At 29.2% G+C, this 19,494-nt stretch overlaps 1 protein-coding gene across 1 annotated transcript; it reads right to left on the bottom strand.

The window, feature by feature from the left end:
* Nucleotides 1-2,135: 2,135 nt before the first annotated feature.
* LOC114381897 (alpha carbonic anhydrase 7-like) lies at nt 2,136-5,261 on the bottom strand. The gene is made up of 7 exons (XM_028341121.1): nt 5,045-5,261; nt 4,728-4,945; nt 3,555-3,658; nt 3,022-3,136; nt 2,730-2,891; nt 2,588-2,641; nt 2,136-2,414 (listed from the first exon to the last, which is right to left on the bottom strand). The coding sequence occupies exons 1-7, from the start codon at nt 5,157-5,159 to the stop codon at nt 2,334-2,336; spliced, it is 849 nt and encodes a 282-aa protein (XP_028196922.1). The 5' UTR covers nt 5,160-5,261; the 3' UTR covers nt 2,136-2,333.
* Between the last annotated feature and the right edge of the window lie 14,233 nt (nt 5,262-19,494).

The raw sequence follows: 19,494 nt of genomic DNA, 5'->3' as shown, positions 1-19,494 counted from the left end.
TTAGAGACAAAATATCCGTACAAAAACAACACTTACATTAAAATTATTTATGAGAAAAAAAATTATATTAAATTCATTTATTTTTTATAGTATAATTTTTTATGAAAAATTAAAAAAATTATTAAAGAATAATAAATTAGTATTTTCCTTATAATTGTTATTAAAGGTGTATTAATAACATGTTTTTTTACCACACTTTTATTAACATGTTTTTTTCATTATGATTAAAATTTATTAAAAATTACTATAAAGTATGAGTGAGACACGCATACTTTTGTAGCTTTTTATAAATTTTATCTAATAATAAAAAATATATTTAAATGAATGTACTAGATAAAATTTCACTAGAATTTCTCTAAATCTTGGACTAAATCTCTTAATTAATTAAAACGCATGTGCCCTTCTTCACACTGGTGTGGATATAACTTACAAGATCGTGCAAAAGAAAAATTAAACTAAATAAAAATATATATAATCAAATAAATTAAATCATTTTAAAACTAATTAAATTTTATTTAAAAAGATTAAAAAATATAATTAATTCCAAAATTAATCTGGTTATTTTCAATAAATGATTCAATTACTTATTTATCAAAAAAATTTGTTAAAAATTATTTTTAAATTAATTTTGAATCAAAGTTAATTTAAAATTTTTTTAACAAAATTTAATTTTAAAATTAGGTTTTTAAATAAAATTGTGTCCTAGATGGTGTAGTTACATCATCTGAGAAACAATTTTGGAAATCCATTCATCATTTTTAGCAAAGAAAAGAAAAGCTCAAAGGTGGTATCAACCAAAATATTCTTATCATTAGGTTTTCATTTTTGATAATTAAATCAAGTTACCTCTTGATTTTTCTCAAAAGTTCTTTGCTTCGGATTAAATTTAATTAGGCTTAGTATATTTTTACATTCTTGCAAATATTGAAGTTTTTGTTTTTAGTTCCTAGTAAAAAAAATATTTTTTATTCTTGTAACATTTATCATCACTTGCTTTAATTTCTCTCATGACAATAGTAATTGAAAATAAAAATCACTAAATAATTAAAAACATAAAAGTAAGGACTAAGAAATAGTTTCTAAAAACTAAAAATAAAATCACAATATTTTATAGGAATATAAAACCAAAAGTGTCATATTACATAAACATAACGCATTGTTAAAGGCAAGATCACAATAGATAGGTGGTGACAAATGTTATAGGGCTCAGAAACAAAAATTTAATTGAATAAATTACACTCTCCTATATTTTAGTTATATTACAATTGATATCCCTTCTCTCTTTCTTTCTTTTTTTATCAAAAAAACTTCCTAATTTTTATATTCTCATTACATAAGGCACCCTTACAACTCAAAACGGTGTTTGTTCTAAAATCTCATTTTCCAGCACGTTTCTGGGAACAAAAATAGAATGAAAAAAAAAAACTAACTAAAAGAACGTTCCGCCACGTTTCCCTTATCATGCTCTTTTGTGATATAATTTCCATTATATTCTTATTTTTGATAAAAATAAAATATTATATTAGCATCATAAAATATAAATAAAATCATGAAAGAAATAAAAATAGCAGTTAAAAAAAATCATGGATGATTTAATTTAATAATTTAATAGACTATGTTAAAAAAAATAATGTTTTGTATTTAAATAATGAGTCGGGCCGGATCGCAGGTTCAAAAAGTAAAACAAGTTATTCCATCTAATCAAATTTGATTAATTTGACCTGAATTCTAAAAAACTCAAAATAAACAAATTGATTTGGGTTGAATTTGAATAGCGGGTTATCGGAACCTTAAACACCCCTATGCTATATACTCAGACATAGTCAACAAAAGTAAAAAATTATCAGTTCTGCTATTGAATTGATGATTTTGAACAAAGTTAACAAACAATTTGATTTGGTTTTATTTAAATAATTTGGTTCGTTATTTTTCTGTAAAAAATAAATACTAATTTGGTTTGTTTTATAGAGAGGCGTTTAATATTCCAGCTGTACGTGCGCGGTTTGGTTTTAATAGTTCTTTTAACAAAGTATAGACTACTTTTTCTAATTTCTATTTTATTGATATTTTAGGAAAATGTTAACAAGTGGTTTGAGAATACTATTTAAATTGTCCTTTCTTATAACTCTAATGCAAGAGAACAACAAGTAACCAATAAATTAATATGTAATTATTGTAGTATTACATATGATTACAACCATGACAGCATGAGTATACAAAATCATAGCAAGACAAAGCAAGTTGTTAGAAAACATGATAGAACTATAGGAATGACGACTAATATTAACAGACAAATAAATATTATTGTAGACAAAAATAAATTATGTGGTTAATTATTCCTTCCGCTTTTGGGCATAGAGTTGTATCCCTCGTCTATTTATGGGTTGTATAGGTCTGGCATTCTTCTCTGCATGCTGTCATAGAGTGAATCACACATAGCTAACAGTTAGAAATGGTTGAAGTTGATATATATCCTTAATTTTTTCCCCTCAAAAAGAAATAGCTAAACATTATTGAATTCAATTTGTATATATATATATATGTTTATTTTCATTATTAGTACAGTAAATCAAAGTGCAATACTTACATCGTGGACAGCCTCTCTAAGTAACTTGACTTGAGCCCTCGACACAGTTCTTATCTGATGAACATGCAAGTTTGAAGGTTCAATATTAAAAAGGTAATCACTATAATTCATGACATAGAATATATATATATATATATAGTACCTTTTTATTAATAGTCCAAATGACACCTTCTGTGCAAGGAGGGACAGTGAGGGAACCCATGTATCTGTAGTATTTCTTGCCACCCAACTTAATTTTTGAGGGATCAAACACCCCAATGTTCTTTTCTTCTCCATACACCATGGTTTTTATGAATTTTGACAACTGAAACCATTTCAAGCATATACTTATTATTCAGAAAACAATTATACTGATTAAGCTCCTCATCTATCATACATGTGTGTAAATTTTCATTCCTACGCTTTGGATCATTAAACAAATTAAATGAAGTTACCTTTTTCAGAACAGGATCGGGCCGACCAATCTTATAGAAAAGTCCAACAACAGCAAATTTGGTTTTTCCTTTTATGTTTTTGCTTTCATGAACCATGTGGAGCTCCAAGTCATACCTAATAATATTTTCAGTTTTTTAAAAGAAAAGTTTTAATATTTTTTATCAAATAAAATAAAGGAAAAAAAATTTAGTTGTACTAGGGTACTTTAATTAAGTGTTTAATCAGAATTGAAATTCCACCTTAATATAACTGACATAATAAGAGTTGACTTTAACTACAAAGGTGAAATTCTAATTTTAAATAAAGAACAACACGTGATCAACACCATAAATATTTAAAATATTTTGCATACTTTTCATCCATAAAATGATATTCATCATCAAGAAGAATTCTTGTATTGATATATTAATGAAATACTTTACGTTAAAATAACATTTATATAGTGCCACTATAACAAACAAATGGGACTCAGACTATTAATAAAAGATAAAAAACAATAAATTAAAGACAATGATTTTGAAGCAACACAAACCTCCTGCCATTGATGGTATGTTCTGAAGGTGAATGCCAATGGCATTGATGAAGAAAAAACTCGGTGCCGTTGATGTTTATTGATCCTGCATCTTCCCATTTCAGCTGCATATATACGTTACATAAATTATAAAGAGATTTTATATTTTAATCAAAGTTTAAGTGATCAACCAAATTTAAATAGCATGGATTTCTTATCTTAAGTGCTAGCTAGCTAATATATGAATGGCAGTTAATTGCCCAGATATGTTGAGCTGTCTATAATTTTATACATATATACTCAATCATAAAAAAAATCTTTCATCTTATTATAAAGCAACAAAACTTAAAAAATAAATAAGAATTATTGAGTATATAAATTGCATTATGCAAACTGTTCTTTACCGTTGCACTATAGTATCATGTAAACGAGAGTCAATTGGCCTAAATGTTTTTAAGGCATGTGCAAGACAGATAAGAAAACATCGTCAGGTTGCGAGAAGTACGTACGAGACTTTTGTGAAACAATAATTCTAAAGTCCTTATATTATCTTTCTAATTATTAAATAAAAAAGTATATTACGTATTTTTTTATATTATACTAAATTTGCATCTTTAATATTTTTTTACAAAATAATTGTAATATTAATAAGAAGACTGTAAATTTTTCTTTTAATCCTTAGGATTTGAAGGTACTAGAAAAATTTATAATTACTCTGTACTCTCTTCAATTAAATCAATTAGGCTCACTTGGTAAATAAAAGAAATAGAAGAAGCAGACAAATAGAAGAAAAATAGAGAAATGTAATAAAAAAAAGGGAAAAATTATGTAAACAAAACGTAAGAAGAAAGAAAAATTATAGCCGTTTGAAATTGTTAAACTAATGTTTCTGTAGAACGAAATATCTATGATCCATCATGGTGCATAATTGGGACTCAAGACACTATCATGTCTCTTCCCACACTCATTGAATTTGTAGGTGGGTTCAGGAATTAGCAGCTTTCAGCAAACATTTTCAGATGAAAAGCTGGGGAATCCCCACTCCAGAAAACTGTAACAATAAAGTTCTTTCTATTCCTTTTTTATTTTATTTTAAACGCAATAAAATTAAAACATATATGTTCTTGCATGAATATATATATATATATGTCTTTGAGGTTTTGAGATATAAGTGATGAGTGATTGATTGATTACCTCAATATCATGGCCTCTGTTCTTGATAGTGGCATTCTGAGGCGTATAGTACTTCTTAAGCTCCCCTAACTTTGGCACCACTCTCACTCTGTGGCTTGACAAATCAATTGGAGATTGCATTTTGCCACTCTTACATGTTTCCCATTCCTTCTTCAGTCCCCCCCAGTGTGAGGGACCCTTCTCACTCCCTTTTATGTAATCAAACTCACTTTCATCCTCTACACAACCACATATATTTGATATCATTAGCACATCAAATTAAGTCACAAAGCATGAATATATCAAAAGAAGGAAATTGAAAGACTTGTTCCACTTACCAACTTCCTGTGCACTAATCCATGTTGTTGAATGGAGAAGGATGGTTACAAGTATTATCATATTTGGAAGAAACACTCTAAGCTTGCCTTGATGCTTCATGTTAATTTCAATCATAAGGGTGAAGATTGAGATTTCCAAAGTTTGAATCAATAAAAGGGTGATTCTCAGATATATGCAATCAAAGGGAGGGATATCTTTTGAGACATGGAAGGGCGTTAGCTAGGCATACTATATATATACATTGCCAGGCATTAAAAATGTTTTAAGGTTTGGTGAGGGAAAGCGAAACTTCCTAGTCATAGAATTTCAGTTTTGTTATAGAAAAAACTGATTTTTTTTTCCAGTTTTGTTATCAAAAGAAAAAAGAAAAAGACCTTCAGTTTTAAAATAAAATATATTTCTATTTTTTATTAGCTATTTGATTATTCTTTAGTTACTATCATATTGATGAAAAATATCTATTAGTTTGATCGATGATTAATTTTTATCAGAAAAATTATCCTATTTAAAATGTGAACTCCGAATGTTTTGTACTTGCAAGGAAACGAGAGTCTCCGTCCAACAAGAACTGGTTTTCCATTTTATATGATTAGTCTTGGAAAAAAGTGAAACATAAGTAAACGTATAAAGTTAGTAAGAAATGGAGTAGCTAAATTCAATTCCGTGTTTTCTTCTTTTTTGGAATGCATTTAACAAGTAACACACAACATACTACGTTAATACATCGATTTCCCTTTTGTTTCTAGTTACTACGAAGAACATTAGAATAAATTTCAACATTTATTGATGTCCTTTGACGTGTCTAGTTGATAAGAATTCGAATCAAACTTAAATAGAGACATTGAATTTATGCTCTATTTATTTTTAATACTTAAAAAGAATTATATAGAAATGAAATCAATTGGTCTATTCTATGAGGATTAACCTTTCCGTGAAATGAAATATTATGAGTAGGGCAGGGACATGTGAAATCAATTTGATCAATTCTAGTTATTTGGATCTAGCTCACATTGTTAGGTAGAAGGTAGATGAAACTTTAGTAAGCGTAATTCTCTACACTACGATGTTTCATGGGTTTGTACAGTTAGTGCATCGTAGTTTTGTTGGATATAGATCACATGGCTTAAATTTTAAATTTGTATGAGTGGTCCCATTTTCATTTTTTATTTTTTGTTTCATGTTGTTGTTCGATTTCATTCGATAATTCTTGTTCGTTGATTATGTAAATGCGTGGAAGGAAAAACCAATCATAGAGGATCCAAATTCCAAGAAACTTTAGTAGGTGGTGGTATTATTATTGTTTATTTGATTTAAAAGTAGTGGTGGTTTCTAGTAAAAAAAAAATGGTGATGGTGGTATTAATTTGAAATTTGAACGTGTGTTGAAATTGTAAAAATAAATAATTAGAAACACTACTGTCTAGAAAAGATTGTTTATATTTGAGCGTCGCACGCGTTGAGAGTTGAGACACACCACACACTACGCGTTTTTTTTTTCTTACATTAACGCGGTTATTCGTATGCAACTCGTAAAAGTTAATTTATTTATTTATAAAATATACGAGTAAAAATGATTTATTTTTCAGGTAAAAAAATATATTTTATTTATTTATTAATTATCATGTGGTCATTTGGAATGAGAATGGTAAGTCTGAATAAAATCTTATAATATTTATCTTCATATTCACGTTTAAAAATAGTATTTATATTAAGTTTCATGTCCACTTGGATAGTAATTTTAAATCTCATTCTGTACCAATTGAATATCTGTATATTCATACTTGCATTCACAATTCACACTTTACTTATACATAAGATTAAAAATAACAAACCAATAAAAAAATTAATTAAAACAATTATTACAAATATAATAAATATTCATTCTTAAATAATTTAAACATAACATTAAAAGTATATATATGTAATATTAAAAACAAAAAATATAACATTAATTTTTTCAAACTCAAGTTATAAATAAATAAAATTATAAAGATAATCATTCAATATAATAATGATTAAAGTTAATTTTCTAATCGTTTATAAAAAATTCTTAGAGTGTTAATTATAAAAATATAATTATTTTTCACAACAAAGTATATATATGATATGTGTGGAATGAGATAGGTTGGATATTATAGTACATGTACCTGCACTTACACATGTGTAAATTTGTCGATATATATCTGTTTTCTATTGAGTTTCAATGTTGCAAATAATTATTCATCTTGTTTGTGAATATTTTTACAAGTATCTAAAGGATTCGGATACATTTTCTCATCCTTGATGGTCATCACTTTTTCTATAAGACTTTAAGGTATCTTTATAAATTTTTAGTGTTTTAAGTCATGTATAAGACTAATTCTAATTTGTTCAAAGACTTATTTATTACACTTAACATTCACCGTCTTTTTGTAAAGATGGATTATGTCATATGTGAAAATATCTAAATTTTCTTCATATCATAAACATGGTCTATATTATCAACTAAGCTTCTCTCATTGATTAAAATTGTTTTATTCTTACATTTTAGTATAAACATAGAGAAATTAACACATTATAAGTTACATCAACTATTACATTTTTAATAATTTCTAATGGGATAACTTTATTTAAAAATTGATTGCTGGATTAAATTTTTTTATATATATACAGCATATTTATCAAATTTTTATATTAATAAAAAATTATTTAATACTTCATTTATATAAATTAAAATTAATATAATATATATTTTTTAAAATTTACAGTTGAATTGAGAATTTATTTCATTTGATTGTCTTTTATTGTTCAATTCTATAAAATTTAATACAAATAATCAAAAGTAATACATAACTATAATTTTTAACTATTAAATCATTCAAATTCACATGCTATACAAAGTTATTGGTGTAATTACCGTGTCATTTGATCACTCTCCTATCTAAGTTAGTGTGTTTTCTTAAAATTAAATTAAATTAATGTAAACGCAAGTTCTAGTTCAGATATTCTAGATTAACAAAGTTGACTTTCCTTATGAAAATGAAGAATTAGGTTAATAACAATAACAACAAAATTTAAAGTAAAACGGGATTGGGTGATGATGAAGTTGTGTTTATAATTAACTAATTAAGTTTATAATATCTTCCAAGTGGTATTTTTGTTTCTTCAGAAAGAAAACAACATAAACGGAACAAGAAAGAAAAAAAAAAACTGAAACAGCTATCTCAGTCTGACGATCTGAGTTCGAACTGGTGGTTTATAATAATATTTCTGAACACCTTTTGTAAAAAAAAAAAAAAAAAAAAGAATACCTAAAACTTGGTAATTGACAAGCCAGTTAAACCAAGAGATATTTGATTTTGCTAACATACACTTCTAAATTCAGCGAATTATATACCGTTTTTTTAATATTATTAAAAATCTGATAGAAGCTAAATACAATATTATTATTGTAATTTTTAATTCTTCTTTATTAATATACAAATTTTACAGTTTGATATTTTCTAATCGAAGAAAACTAGACCTTTACGTACAATTTAACATTAAGCAGTTTTTTACGACCAAGTTACACAAAATAGAGTCATGCCATCTTATCATGAAATAATTGCACAAAAGAATTTTACTAAAACCTTGTACGGTAGTTATGAGTTATGACTTATAATTATGTACAATATTTGCTTTTGACTTGTTTTGTCTTCCAAAATATTGGGTTGGTAAAAGGACGAAAGAGTTGACACTTTAGACCGCACGAACGCCTGCTTCAAGGAAGAATCCAAGAAAAATCTATATTCAGTAATCTACCCAACCCAACTAAGAAATTAAGAAAATATTGGAACCAGAAATAAGTCTTATTTAATTTAATTCTTTTGTCGCCAAACAAAAATAAGTATTATCTCTATATATAATCGGTAATCTGAGATATATCAGATTCTCGAAGCTGTCTCATAGTATTTTAACGTTAACTCGTGGAAGGAAAAGGTGTCGTGCTTGTCCTTAATCTTCCCGAGATCAATATTTTAACGTTAACTCGAGGCAGCAGACATCTTCAACGAAGAAACCCTCGGAGTGTGGTTTTGGCGTGATTGCAGTGAGAGAAAAATTAAATCCAAAATAAATAAATAATCATGAATTGAACTGGATTGAGTTTTACATTCTTAGGTCCTTAATTCGAATCAATAAATTTAATTATGTATGGGTTAGATTTTTTTTTTAATGGGTTGGACAAAAAGTCCCAAACCACAAAACTAATTATCGAATATCAAATGAATACAACTTAAGTCACCCAAAAAATTCAGAGATAGAGTTAAACATTGCACATTATTAATAATTGGGTGTGAAAAATAAAATTACAAAAAAATTATATATTGTCAAATTAAAGTTTTTTTAATTCGTAAGAATAGAAGATAGATATAGAAAATTTATATTAACTCACGTATCCAATTTAATCAATTCAGTTAGACATTCTCAATAAATTAAAGTTGTTCATAAGAAAAAAAATTAAATTATGAAAAAAAAAATTATAAATCTGTAAATAACAAATCTTTCATCAAGAAATCCTTTTTTAAAAACATATAACATCAAAACAACGAAGATATACACTTAATTTCATTACTAACTAATAACATATATATACATTATCATGATGTCAGAAACCTTTGAGTCTTTGTGAAACTATTTAGAATGTTAAACCAATTCAAAAACATAATTAGTAGAATGTTTGCTAAAAAATTTGGACAGCCTCCTCAACAATTATAATTCTTTGAATGTCCAGAAGATCAAAACAATAAAACACATCATAAATAGACATTATAACAATTCTGAACTCACTTAAAAGTTCTTAATTTGTCTTCACCTCAAAGACACATGATATAGCTCCAAGGATGGCATATGGCAAATGTTCCATCTCTCCTAAATAATAACTGCAAATTTTAGAACTATTGGAGATGCAGCTGCTTTAAATAAGTAATTGATACAAACAATTTCATAGTCTCGAGTGCAAAGAGGAGTTAATTATTAGGTTTGGCCTTCAAAGTGCAATGATGGAAGATACTTAAAGACACTTATAACAAATTTGGATACGAGGGAGTAGGAAATGCTTTCTTGTATTGATAATCATAAAGGATGAACATAAAGGATATATATAGAACCTATTACAGCTCACTAAAGGATAAGATGGAATCTTTTCTTGTAAGAAAAATAACAAACCAAACAACTCAGCTAATACTGCCAAAAAAAACAAAATACAACTTAGCATCAATTCTAGAGTATTCTAGGTGGTTCTGGAAGAGTCCAAGTTGTCACAATTGGTTGCTTTGACCGTGAACTATGTGACAATCGATATCCAAATGCTTAGTTCGCTCATGGAAGATTGGTTTTGCTGCGATGTGCAAAGCACTTTAGTTATCATTGCATAGCACAAGTTGAGAGCAAGTGACATGAAGATCTTGGAGCAAATAGGAGAGTCATTGCAACTCACAAGTAGAGATTAAGCTTTAGAGGAAGAATGGGAAACAATATCTTGTTTCTTCTTTTTCCAAGAAACCAACGAGTTAACAAGAGAGAAATATTTCAACTGCCCAAGGTCCTTAATTTGAAAATGGGAGTGCAATGAAAGTCTGCTAGAATGGCCGAGGGTTTATGTGGGCGAGTGGAATGACAAGGTTACATATGTTGTAGGAGTGATGGTGGTGTGGTTTGATTTGGGGAAGGGGTGGTAATTAGGGAAGAAGGGAGGAAGGTGTAGTGGGTTAGGGGGAAGAGAAAAAGTAGTGGCATGGTAGGAAATACTGGGTTTAAGGAATGAGAGGGTCATTTCGTGAAAAATAACATTGAAAAATAACATGTCTGGAAATAAAAATTTCTTTTGTATCCAAATCTAATACAACATAACCCTTTGTGTCATTTTGAAAACCCAAAAAAAGCCCCTCGTCTAGAGCAAGGATGACAATGGGCAACATATGTAGATGCATAACATAAACAAACCAAAAAAATCTTTAAGAAAAATTCCAGGTTGGGGTGTTTTCTTTCAACTCTCCTATTTTGTTAGGGTGTGGCAACACAACTTTTGAATTAAAGAAATCTTTAAGAAAAAATCCAGGTCCATTATCTGAATGATTACACTTAATCCTTGTTTCAAATTGATTTTCTACTATTTGAGTTAAGTTTTGGACATGCACCTTTGTTTTTAACAAAACAATCTAAAATGTATAATTGGTATTGATAGCAGAAAATAGTGTTTATAACAACAAGGAACGATGTTCACAACAAAATCGAAAATAGCTACAGTGTTTCAGCAAAAGGAACAAGGGGAAATCAACAACACAGAGTCAGCGTTCTGCAACTAAACCATTATCGGTTCAGAATAGCACCTGAGATTAAGGAGAGCAGAAAGGTTCAGAGAAGGTGTAGAGAAGAAGGAATTAACAGAAGGATCAGAGAAGCAAACAAGAAGAGTGTTTACCTTCAACCTAACCTAGAATGAGTATGCACGCAACCTTATATTCTCCCTCCTAACACGTGTGCTTTTTCTGACCCCCACATGTAGATCATTAGCCACGTGTCCTTCCTTTGTAACTGACTCACGCACCAATTTTCCTTTCTGCTTCCCGCATGTTACACAATCCAAGTAAAACGACTGCAATATTCAAGAATGGTAAGGACATATTTATGCCCATGTACTTAGGTGTTAGAAAAAAGACCCTAAATATCCATATGAGTACTTCATAAACCTTGGAAGCTCTATTGTTACTTGGTAAATAAGACAATCTTTTTTGTTTAGCCAAATGACAAACATCACATGTTTCATTACTAGATTTAGAGATAGAAGGAAATTGTTGGTGTAAAACATCCAAATAATTTCGAGGCAAGTTTCCTAATCTAAAATGCCAAAGGTTGGAGGTGGTAATAAATGTAGTTATGGAGCGGGTCACTAATGAGGATGTAGGTTCTGGTTGTTGTGTGGTGGCTAGGTGGTAGCGTTCTTCTTGTAATTTAGCCAAACTAATCACTTTCAAGGAGTTCATATCCTGAATTTTACAAAAATTATGAGAAAAAATAAGCGTGTTTGGAAGATTAGACAAAAGTTTGGAAATAGAAATAAGGTTGAAATTAAAAATAGGAACATAAAACACATCATGAATAATGAAATGAGAAGAAAATTAGATTGTGCTCAAACAGCGTGATGTCACTAAGGCACCATTGGGCAATTTAATGTGAATAGGATTTATTTTAGAATAAACTTGAAAACAATCCAATGAAGAGGTTATATGATCGGTAGCCCCAGAATCAATTATCCAAGGTTAGTGTTTAATGTATGTGAATAAGTGGAAATATTTAAAAACACAATTGTTACTAAGACATGGGCATGAAGGATTAAAAAAACCCATTATGTGAAGTGTGAGAGAGGTTGGCAACACTGGATTGGGATTTGCAAGCTGGGCTCGAACAAACAAAGTTACCAGGCTATTGGATGAGAATGATTGGGCTTTGATTTTGGGCCTACGTAGGGTTTAGACCTGGTCCATAGAGAAACTCTTCATTTTGATTGTGCCCTTCTTCATAAGGGTTCCCACAACTTTTAAAGAAGGATCGTTTTTCAGCAACATTGATGAATCTATTCTGGTCTTCTGCAGAGGTGTGGCTAGCATGTTGAGTTTCGTGTTGAATCACCATGGAAAAGATTCTCTTGGTTGATGGTAAATGATCCATAAGCAGGACTTCAGAGCACACAACAGAAAATCGTTCATCCAGCCCTTTGAGAAAGTGAATGACAAAATCCTGTTGATGGTAAGTTCTGCTCGGACAAGTGCAAGGGTTCATGAGTCCATAATTGTCTAATTCTTCCCAAACAAATTTGAGCTTAGTGAAAAAATCCAAAACTGTGTGCGACCCTTGCTTGAGTCTGTATATCTCTTCTTGAAGCTCTGCAATTTGCAATAAATCCCCTTGTGAAAAACACTCCTTCAAATCATTCCAAATGTTTGTAGCATGGTCAAAATATATAACAATTTGAGCAATGGATGGTGACTGGAAATTTAAGATCTAGGACATGATTTAGGTATTGCAACGTTCCTACAAGGGGTGTGAAGGATCTGTGGAAGTTGGAATCGATATAGCGCTGGTAAGGTAACCCATTTTGTTCTTTGAATAAGGATCATTTTAACTGATCATGACCAAGATTGGTAATTATTTCTAGTCAAAGATGGTGTAACAATAATGGATGAAGGACTCTCACTAGGGTGGATGTAATATGGACTTGAGGGAATCTGTGAAAGGTCATTGTTGCTCATAGTTCCTGCATAGTGAAGAAGGTATCAGCAGGGCTCTAGGTTGGAGCTCTGAAAACAGTTTTTTAAGGTGATTAAATATATTCTATTTATCTGTACTTAGGCTCATTACATTACTTGATAATTTTGTTACGAGGCCACTAAAATATGGAGTATTAATTTTCTTTCATGTCGACAACACACATATAGAAAATCTCAGTTATTTAAACAAGAAATTGAATGTGACCGTACTCTTGACAAATGTTGCCATAAATGACCATTTATGTTTATAGAAATTCGCTGAAAACTTTATTCGAAATGGATTTGGCTATCTATTGTTCCTGTATTGTTCATTCAAAACAAAAAAGAAATCAAATTGTGTTAATATTTAATTGTGAACTCACTCCATGAAAATCATGAAAACAGTATCATTTCAAAGGAATAACACGAGGATAGCTTGAAAAGGGACAGTAAAGAAGTCAATTTCATTCGAAATTCGTTTGTTAAAATCCATTCATTTGTTAGACAAGAAAACTTTTGCAGGCAACATGGCTATTAAGGTGGATATCAAAAAAGTGTTTGATACGCTTGACTGGAAGTTTCTTCTCAAGGTTCTTAGCCAGTTTGGATTTCATGCCAAGTTCTGTGATTGGATTAGTGTTCTTCTACATTCGACTAAGTTGTCTATTCTAGTGAATGGTAAGGTTGTTGGCTTCTTCAATTGCAAAAAAGGAGTTAGGCAAGAATTTTTAAGGAGGGGGATTAGTAAATTGGTGAATTATGGTAATCTTTATTTAATGGATGGCCCAAGAAACTTTTCCATGCCCTCCCATGCGCTTTATGCCAATGATGTTTTAATTTTCTGCAGGGGATCCCTTGAAAATTTCAGAATCTTAAAAAGTTTATTTCTTTTTTTTGGTCAGGAATCCAGCCAGCTTGTTAATCTTGCTAAATCCAAATGCTACACTGGTGGGATTTCAGAACACATGAAGAGCCTCATTGCTGATATTCGTGGTTTCTCTTCAGGAGCTACTCCTTTCACTTACTTGGGTATTCCCTTATTTAAGGGGAAACCAAGAGTTATTCATTTGCAACCCATTGCTGATCACAAAATTCGTCTGAAAATGGCCAGATGAAAAAAGGTTCATCTCTCTATTATGGGAAAAATGCTTTTGGTGTAGAGTGTCCTTTATAGTATGCTTATTTACTCTTGGCCTATTTCTTTGATGAAGTCTATTGAGAGGATGAGGAACTTCATATCGTCTGGGGATGTTGATACCAAAAAAATAGTTACAATTCCATGGCATACGATTTGTAGTCCTGAAGGTGGTTTGGGGTTTTGTTCCCTAAGTAATTAATGATGCTTCTCTTCTTAAGTTGGGTTGGAACTCAATAGGATTGGGTTTTGTTGTTTGAGGGCTAGGGTGTTTCGTAATTCCAAACATATGCTTTATAACATTAGTTCCTTCATTTGGAGTGGCATTAAATCTTGGAAAATTGGTAATGGGGATAGAAGTTTACTTATTGGCACATCCCTAACATTCTTTTCCAAAAGCTTCCTTGTCTAAGAGAAGAAATTTGTTGTGCAACCAAGGGAGATAAACACTGGAGAGATTTACACCAATGAGTCATGAATAATCACATAAGTGAACTTGATACCACACTTTAACCTACAACCTCAAGACTCGGGTTTATAGGTATTACTTTCACTTATATGGTATTCAACCTTCTCATTCCTATACGATGTGAGACTTCACCTCACACTTGTAGTCCAACAATCTCTTCCTCAAGTGTGAATTTCTTTCACATGGTAGTCTCCTCCTCCCCCCGAGTGATAGCCATTATCATCCATGAGTATTCCATGGTGGTCATTAGAGCCCACATATTCTAGATACTTGTACCCCTGCTCCACCCACAGGACATGCCATCAGGACCCACCGCCAAGAAGACTTGTAACCGAGGGGGGTAAACACTGGACCACAAGATCATTCAACTTTGATACCAACTGTTGTGTAATCAAGGGGGACAAACTCTGAGGAGATTTACTCCAATGAATTATGAACAACTACATAAGTAAACTTAATAGCACACTTTAACCCAATTTTCTTTGGTTCTCTTTTCGATCTATAATAAATTATTTTGGTATATTGTAGAGAATCAATAAGGAGCTGAAGTGTCAACATAATTGGAATGCTAACTTCTTGTTGGAATGCAATAATATCATTGCTTATGGAATATATATATATATATATATGGATTATTTTATAAAAATTTGGGCCAGATGGACAAGGGTAGAAAATTTGGCTCACACAAGTGACTTGCCCTAGTATCGGCATAATGCTTATCATATAACACCTTTTTTTCCCTAAACAATTATTCAAACTTAATTGCAAACACTTTTATTCTCGTCTTCCATCCAATACCCTTTCTTTTAATCTTCTTTAATTTGCGAGGGTTGGTACTTGAAACCATTTTTAGCTAAAATATACTTTTACTCCTTCGATATAAGACAATTAGTTTTTAAAATGTTATAATTTATTTGTGTAATTTTCCTTATTTTTCATATTAAGTGTCATAATGACTCCCATATTATTATATATGTGAACAACCAATCATACTGACTATTTAGACATTGTTTTTAATTTCTACAACATTCACCTTCTTTTCTCATTTTACTCCTTCAGTTCAAAAATGTCTGAAGATGATAGATAGTGTAGAAGTAGAAACATGTAATTGTCATTTTTGTGTCAATCTTAATAGTGGAATCGTACATGGTCAGTGAAGTGTCGTCTCCTTGTGATCGAATATTATTAATGATTAAGACAAAAATGATGGTCAAGACCTAATTGAACATGTTTAAAAATTAGAAGATCCAATTGAATCAATTTTTTTTTGAAAGACCAAATTGAATAAAAAATAAAAATTAGAGGACCAAAAACTAATTTAACCTTTATTTTACTTGTTAACACCATTTTTTTGGTAACATTTAGTGTTAACAATATTTCATTCTTAATTAAATAAACTTTCTTGGAAATAAGATTCTTAGAAATATAATATTTAAGAAAAAAATATAAAATATGTTTGATTTTTTCTCTTCTATTAAACATAAAAAACTTCTTTTCTCATTTTTTTAAATTTTAGATATTATTTATAATAACCGGCAAGATGGTATATATTTTTTGTATTTTTTATTGAATAAAATGTGTTTTTAGTTCATGTAATTTAACTTTGATCAATTTCGTCCCTAAATTTTTTTAAAAAAATGTTTTTGTCTCTCATCAGAAATCATTTTCACCATGATTAAGAACGGACAAAATCATTATTTTTGTAAAATTTAGGGACCAATTGATTAAAGTTGAAGTTCAAGGATTAAAATCAAATTTCATTGAAAATACAAGACTGGAAACATATTTTATCCTCTTTTCTTTATTCACATTTGTTGATAATAAAAGGTTTGAGAAATTTGCATGATAAAAAAGTTTGAGAAATATAATTTAAATGTTCTTTTATATTAAAAATATTTAACTTTGTAATGTAATTTTCACTGTTTTCTGTTGTATTATTTTCAATTTTTAAGTAAATAGATAAATAAAATTGCTTAGCTAAATTTGTAGTCTTAAACCTTTTCAAAATATTATTTTTAATCCATATGCAGAAGTTTGACTATTCATAATCCTTGATCTTTTGTTGTGTTACCTATTTTAGTCTATACCATTTGTTTTGTTGACGTGCCAATAATTGAGAACACCACATGTTATTTTTTTAATTATTTTATGGGCTCATTTTTTTATAGTTGAAAATCGTCAAAAAAATATTTGACTATCTTGTTTAAGAGGTATAAAAAAAATTTTTATAGCTAAAAATAGATAGAAATTGTTGTCTCCTTTTGCGGATTGTTTCACTTTTTTTCTACTTCTCTTTCACAAGAATCACATAACTTTTTTCCCTAATTCAACCCCAATTATTTTTGTTAAACAATGATAATCAAAACAATAGTGATATAGAAAAACAAGATCAACTTCAAACAATTTACACTTCAACATTCATGAGAGGCAATAAAGCTATGTGAATTGAGTTTTTCAAGAGAGAGGGGTTAAGAGAATGAAGAGGCTCATTAAGCTTGTCGGCGGGTGTAGCCCGCCTTGTAGGTTTTGTCAACCATGCATGCATTGACATCAACGACAAGATCTTGGAGTTGATATGTGCCTCCACCAAAATGATTGTTTTTTTTTTGTCCAAAAAAACCTAGATATGTGATGCTTTGTCTCTTTCAGTGACACAATGCATACCACCATGCATGACAAGGATGACATTCCAACCACAAAAACAGTTGGAAAATGTTATCTCAAACGATATGGTAGTGCCTTAAAGATCAAGGATGTCGATAATGGTTTGTGAGATTGAGGATGATGATGGTGGTGTATAGTGGCAGCTTGCGAGATCAAGGATGACGATAGTGATTTGTGAGATTGAGGATGGTAATGGCAGTGACAGGGAATGGACGATGCGATAGTGGAGGGTCAAGCATTTGCAATGAGGATGGGAAGAGCATTGTATGATTTTAGAATGAGTAAAACAAGAAGGTAAACATGGCAACAAGTTAGCTCAATCAAAATTTTGGGCTTTGATGAATAATGGGATAATTATTTTTCTGGGGACTTTAAACTTTCAAATTTTTTTCTTGTTAATTTATCAAATGTCCTTTATAAAAAAATTCTAATGATTTTTATATGTCCATAACACAAAATATTATTATAAGATTAAAATACTAATGTCACATCATTATTTTACAGTTAATTTGATGACAAAGACCAAAAGTTGTACTGAATTATATTTTAGAAATGTTGATCAAACAATTTTTGTTTAGAAACTAAAAATTTTAATTTTAAAAATATTTAGGATGTAAAACCTTAGTTAACCCAATAAAAATAGTACTATCCATATTCCTATTTATAAGACTCAAATTTAAAATAATGTTTGTTCTTTCTTATAAGACACGATCTATAATGTCTCTTGCATTAATAATTTTTAGACTAGAATACCCATAATTAAGAGAAAAAATGTATTGACAAACGATTAAAAGGGAGAGTAGAGTATTAATGACAAAAATAATTTTGAAAAAAGTTACAATTTAAGGCAAATTTACTGTCATTAATTAAATTAATCATTTTTTATAACCTTAAAAAATTAGATAATTGGGTCTTATAAATATGAACATAATACTCCCTCCGTTCTTTTTTATAAGCAAAAAAAGTTTAATCTTTTAGTTCTCAAATATAAATAAAATTTAACTACTTTTATTTTATTTGATGAAACTATCTTCAAAATATTCTTCATTTAATAGAGAGTTTATGCTTAGTATCAAATTTTAATGAATGATAATTTAAGAAATATACATACTTTCTAATTGAAAAAGACACAATTTAATAAAATTAACTATTTTTTAATAAGTATAAAATCAATTTTTTTTCATTATAAAAGAAAAAGGAAAAAGTAAGGACATGCGTAGATAATCTTCTTTAGACATATTTTTAAAAGAAGAAAATAAAAGACATATCCAATGAGAGATGTTTAAGCAACTCATGTTGTATTTCTTAAAAGCATATAAACTTTTTGTTTTGGTCTCTTGTGATTCCTAAGATACTCATATAATTTTGTTTTAATGATAAGGAACTTTAACAAATTCACACTTTTATATTTTTCTTTATTTTCACTTAATTATCATTCAATAAAATTGTTAATTTAATTTTTAAATTATTACTTATAAAAATATTAAAAATTGATGTTTTTTTTTATAATTAAGTTAAAAAATATTGATGTTTAAGTGAGTAGTAAAATTAATCTATTAATTTTGTTCCAACGTCACAATTAATTCTTATCCCCATTTTATTTTTGAAAAAGAAAAAGCAAAACCCTTACTCAATGGTGTCTCATTTTATCCTTTCTAGAAGCTTCTCCAACCGGCCTTTTCACTTCTCCATTTTCTCTCTTCCCATCACTTAATTTATTTCTTCTTATTTTCTTTTTTATAAATATTTCTAAAAAAACTTATCTAAATAGATCATAAATACATGTTTCATTTCTGCCATTAGAACGGTAAAATATATTTTAAAACATAATTCAACGGATAAAAATAAAATTAAAATAAAAGTAAGAAATCATATCCTTTTACTAAATATTTTGATCAGAAACATAATTTTTTTTATC

The sequence above is a fragment of the Glycine soja genome, chromosome 13 (genome assembly GCF_004193775.1).
Source record: "Glycine soja cultivar W05 chromosome 13, ASM419377v2, whole genome shotgun sequence".
Lineage (NCBI taxonomy): Eukaryota > Viridiplantae > Streptophyta > Magnoliopsida > Fabales > Fabaceae > Glycine > Glycine soja.
The sequence above is the reverse complement of the archived record's forward strand: the minus strand, read 5'-3'. Positions and strand labels throughout refer to the sequence as shown.

What these genes read in the sequence shown, in the direction of transcription:
- LOC114381897 (XM_028341121.1), bottom strand. Translation starts at nt 5,159, where the DNA reads ATGATTGAAATTAACATGAAGCATCAAGGCAAGCTTAGAGTGTTTCTT. An exon ending in GATTAGTGCACAGGAAGTTG is followed by an intron (nt 4,946 to 5,044) that starts GTAAGTGGAACA and finishes GTGGTTGTGTAG; the next exon opens with AGGATGAAAGTGAGTTTGAT. An exon ending in CCGATCCTGTTCTGAAAAAG is followed by an intron (nt 2,892 to 3,021) that starts GTAACTTCATTT and finishes AAATGGTTTCAG; the next exon opens with TTGTCAAAATTCATAAAAAC.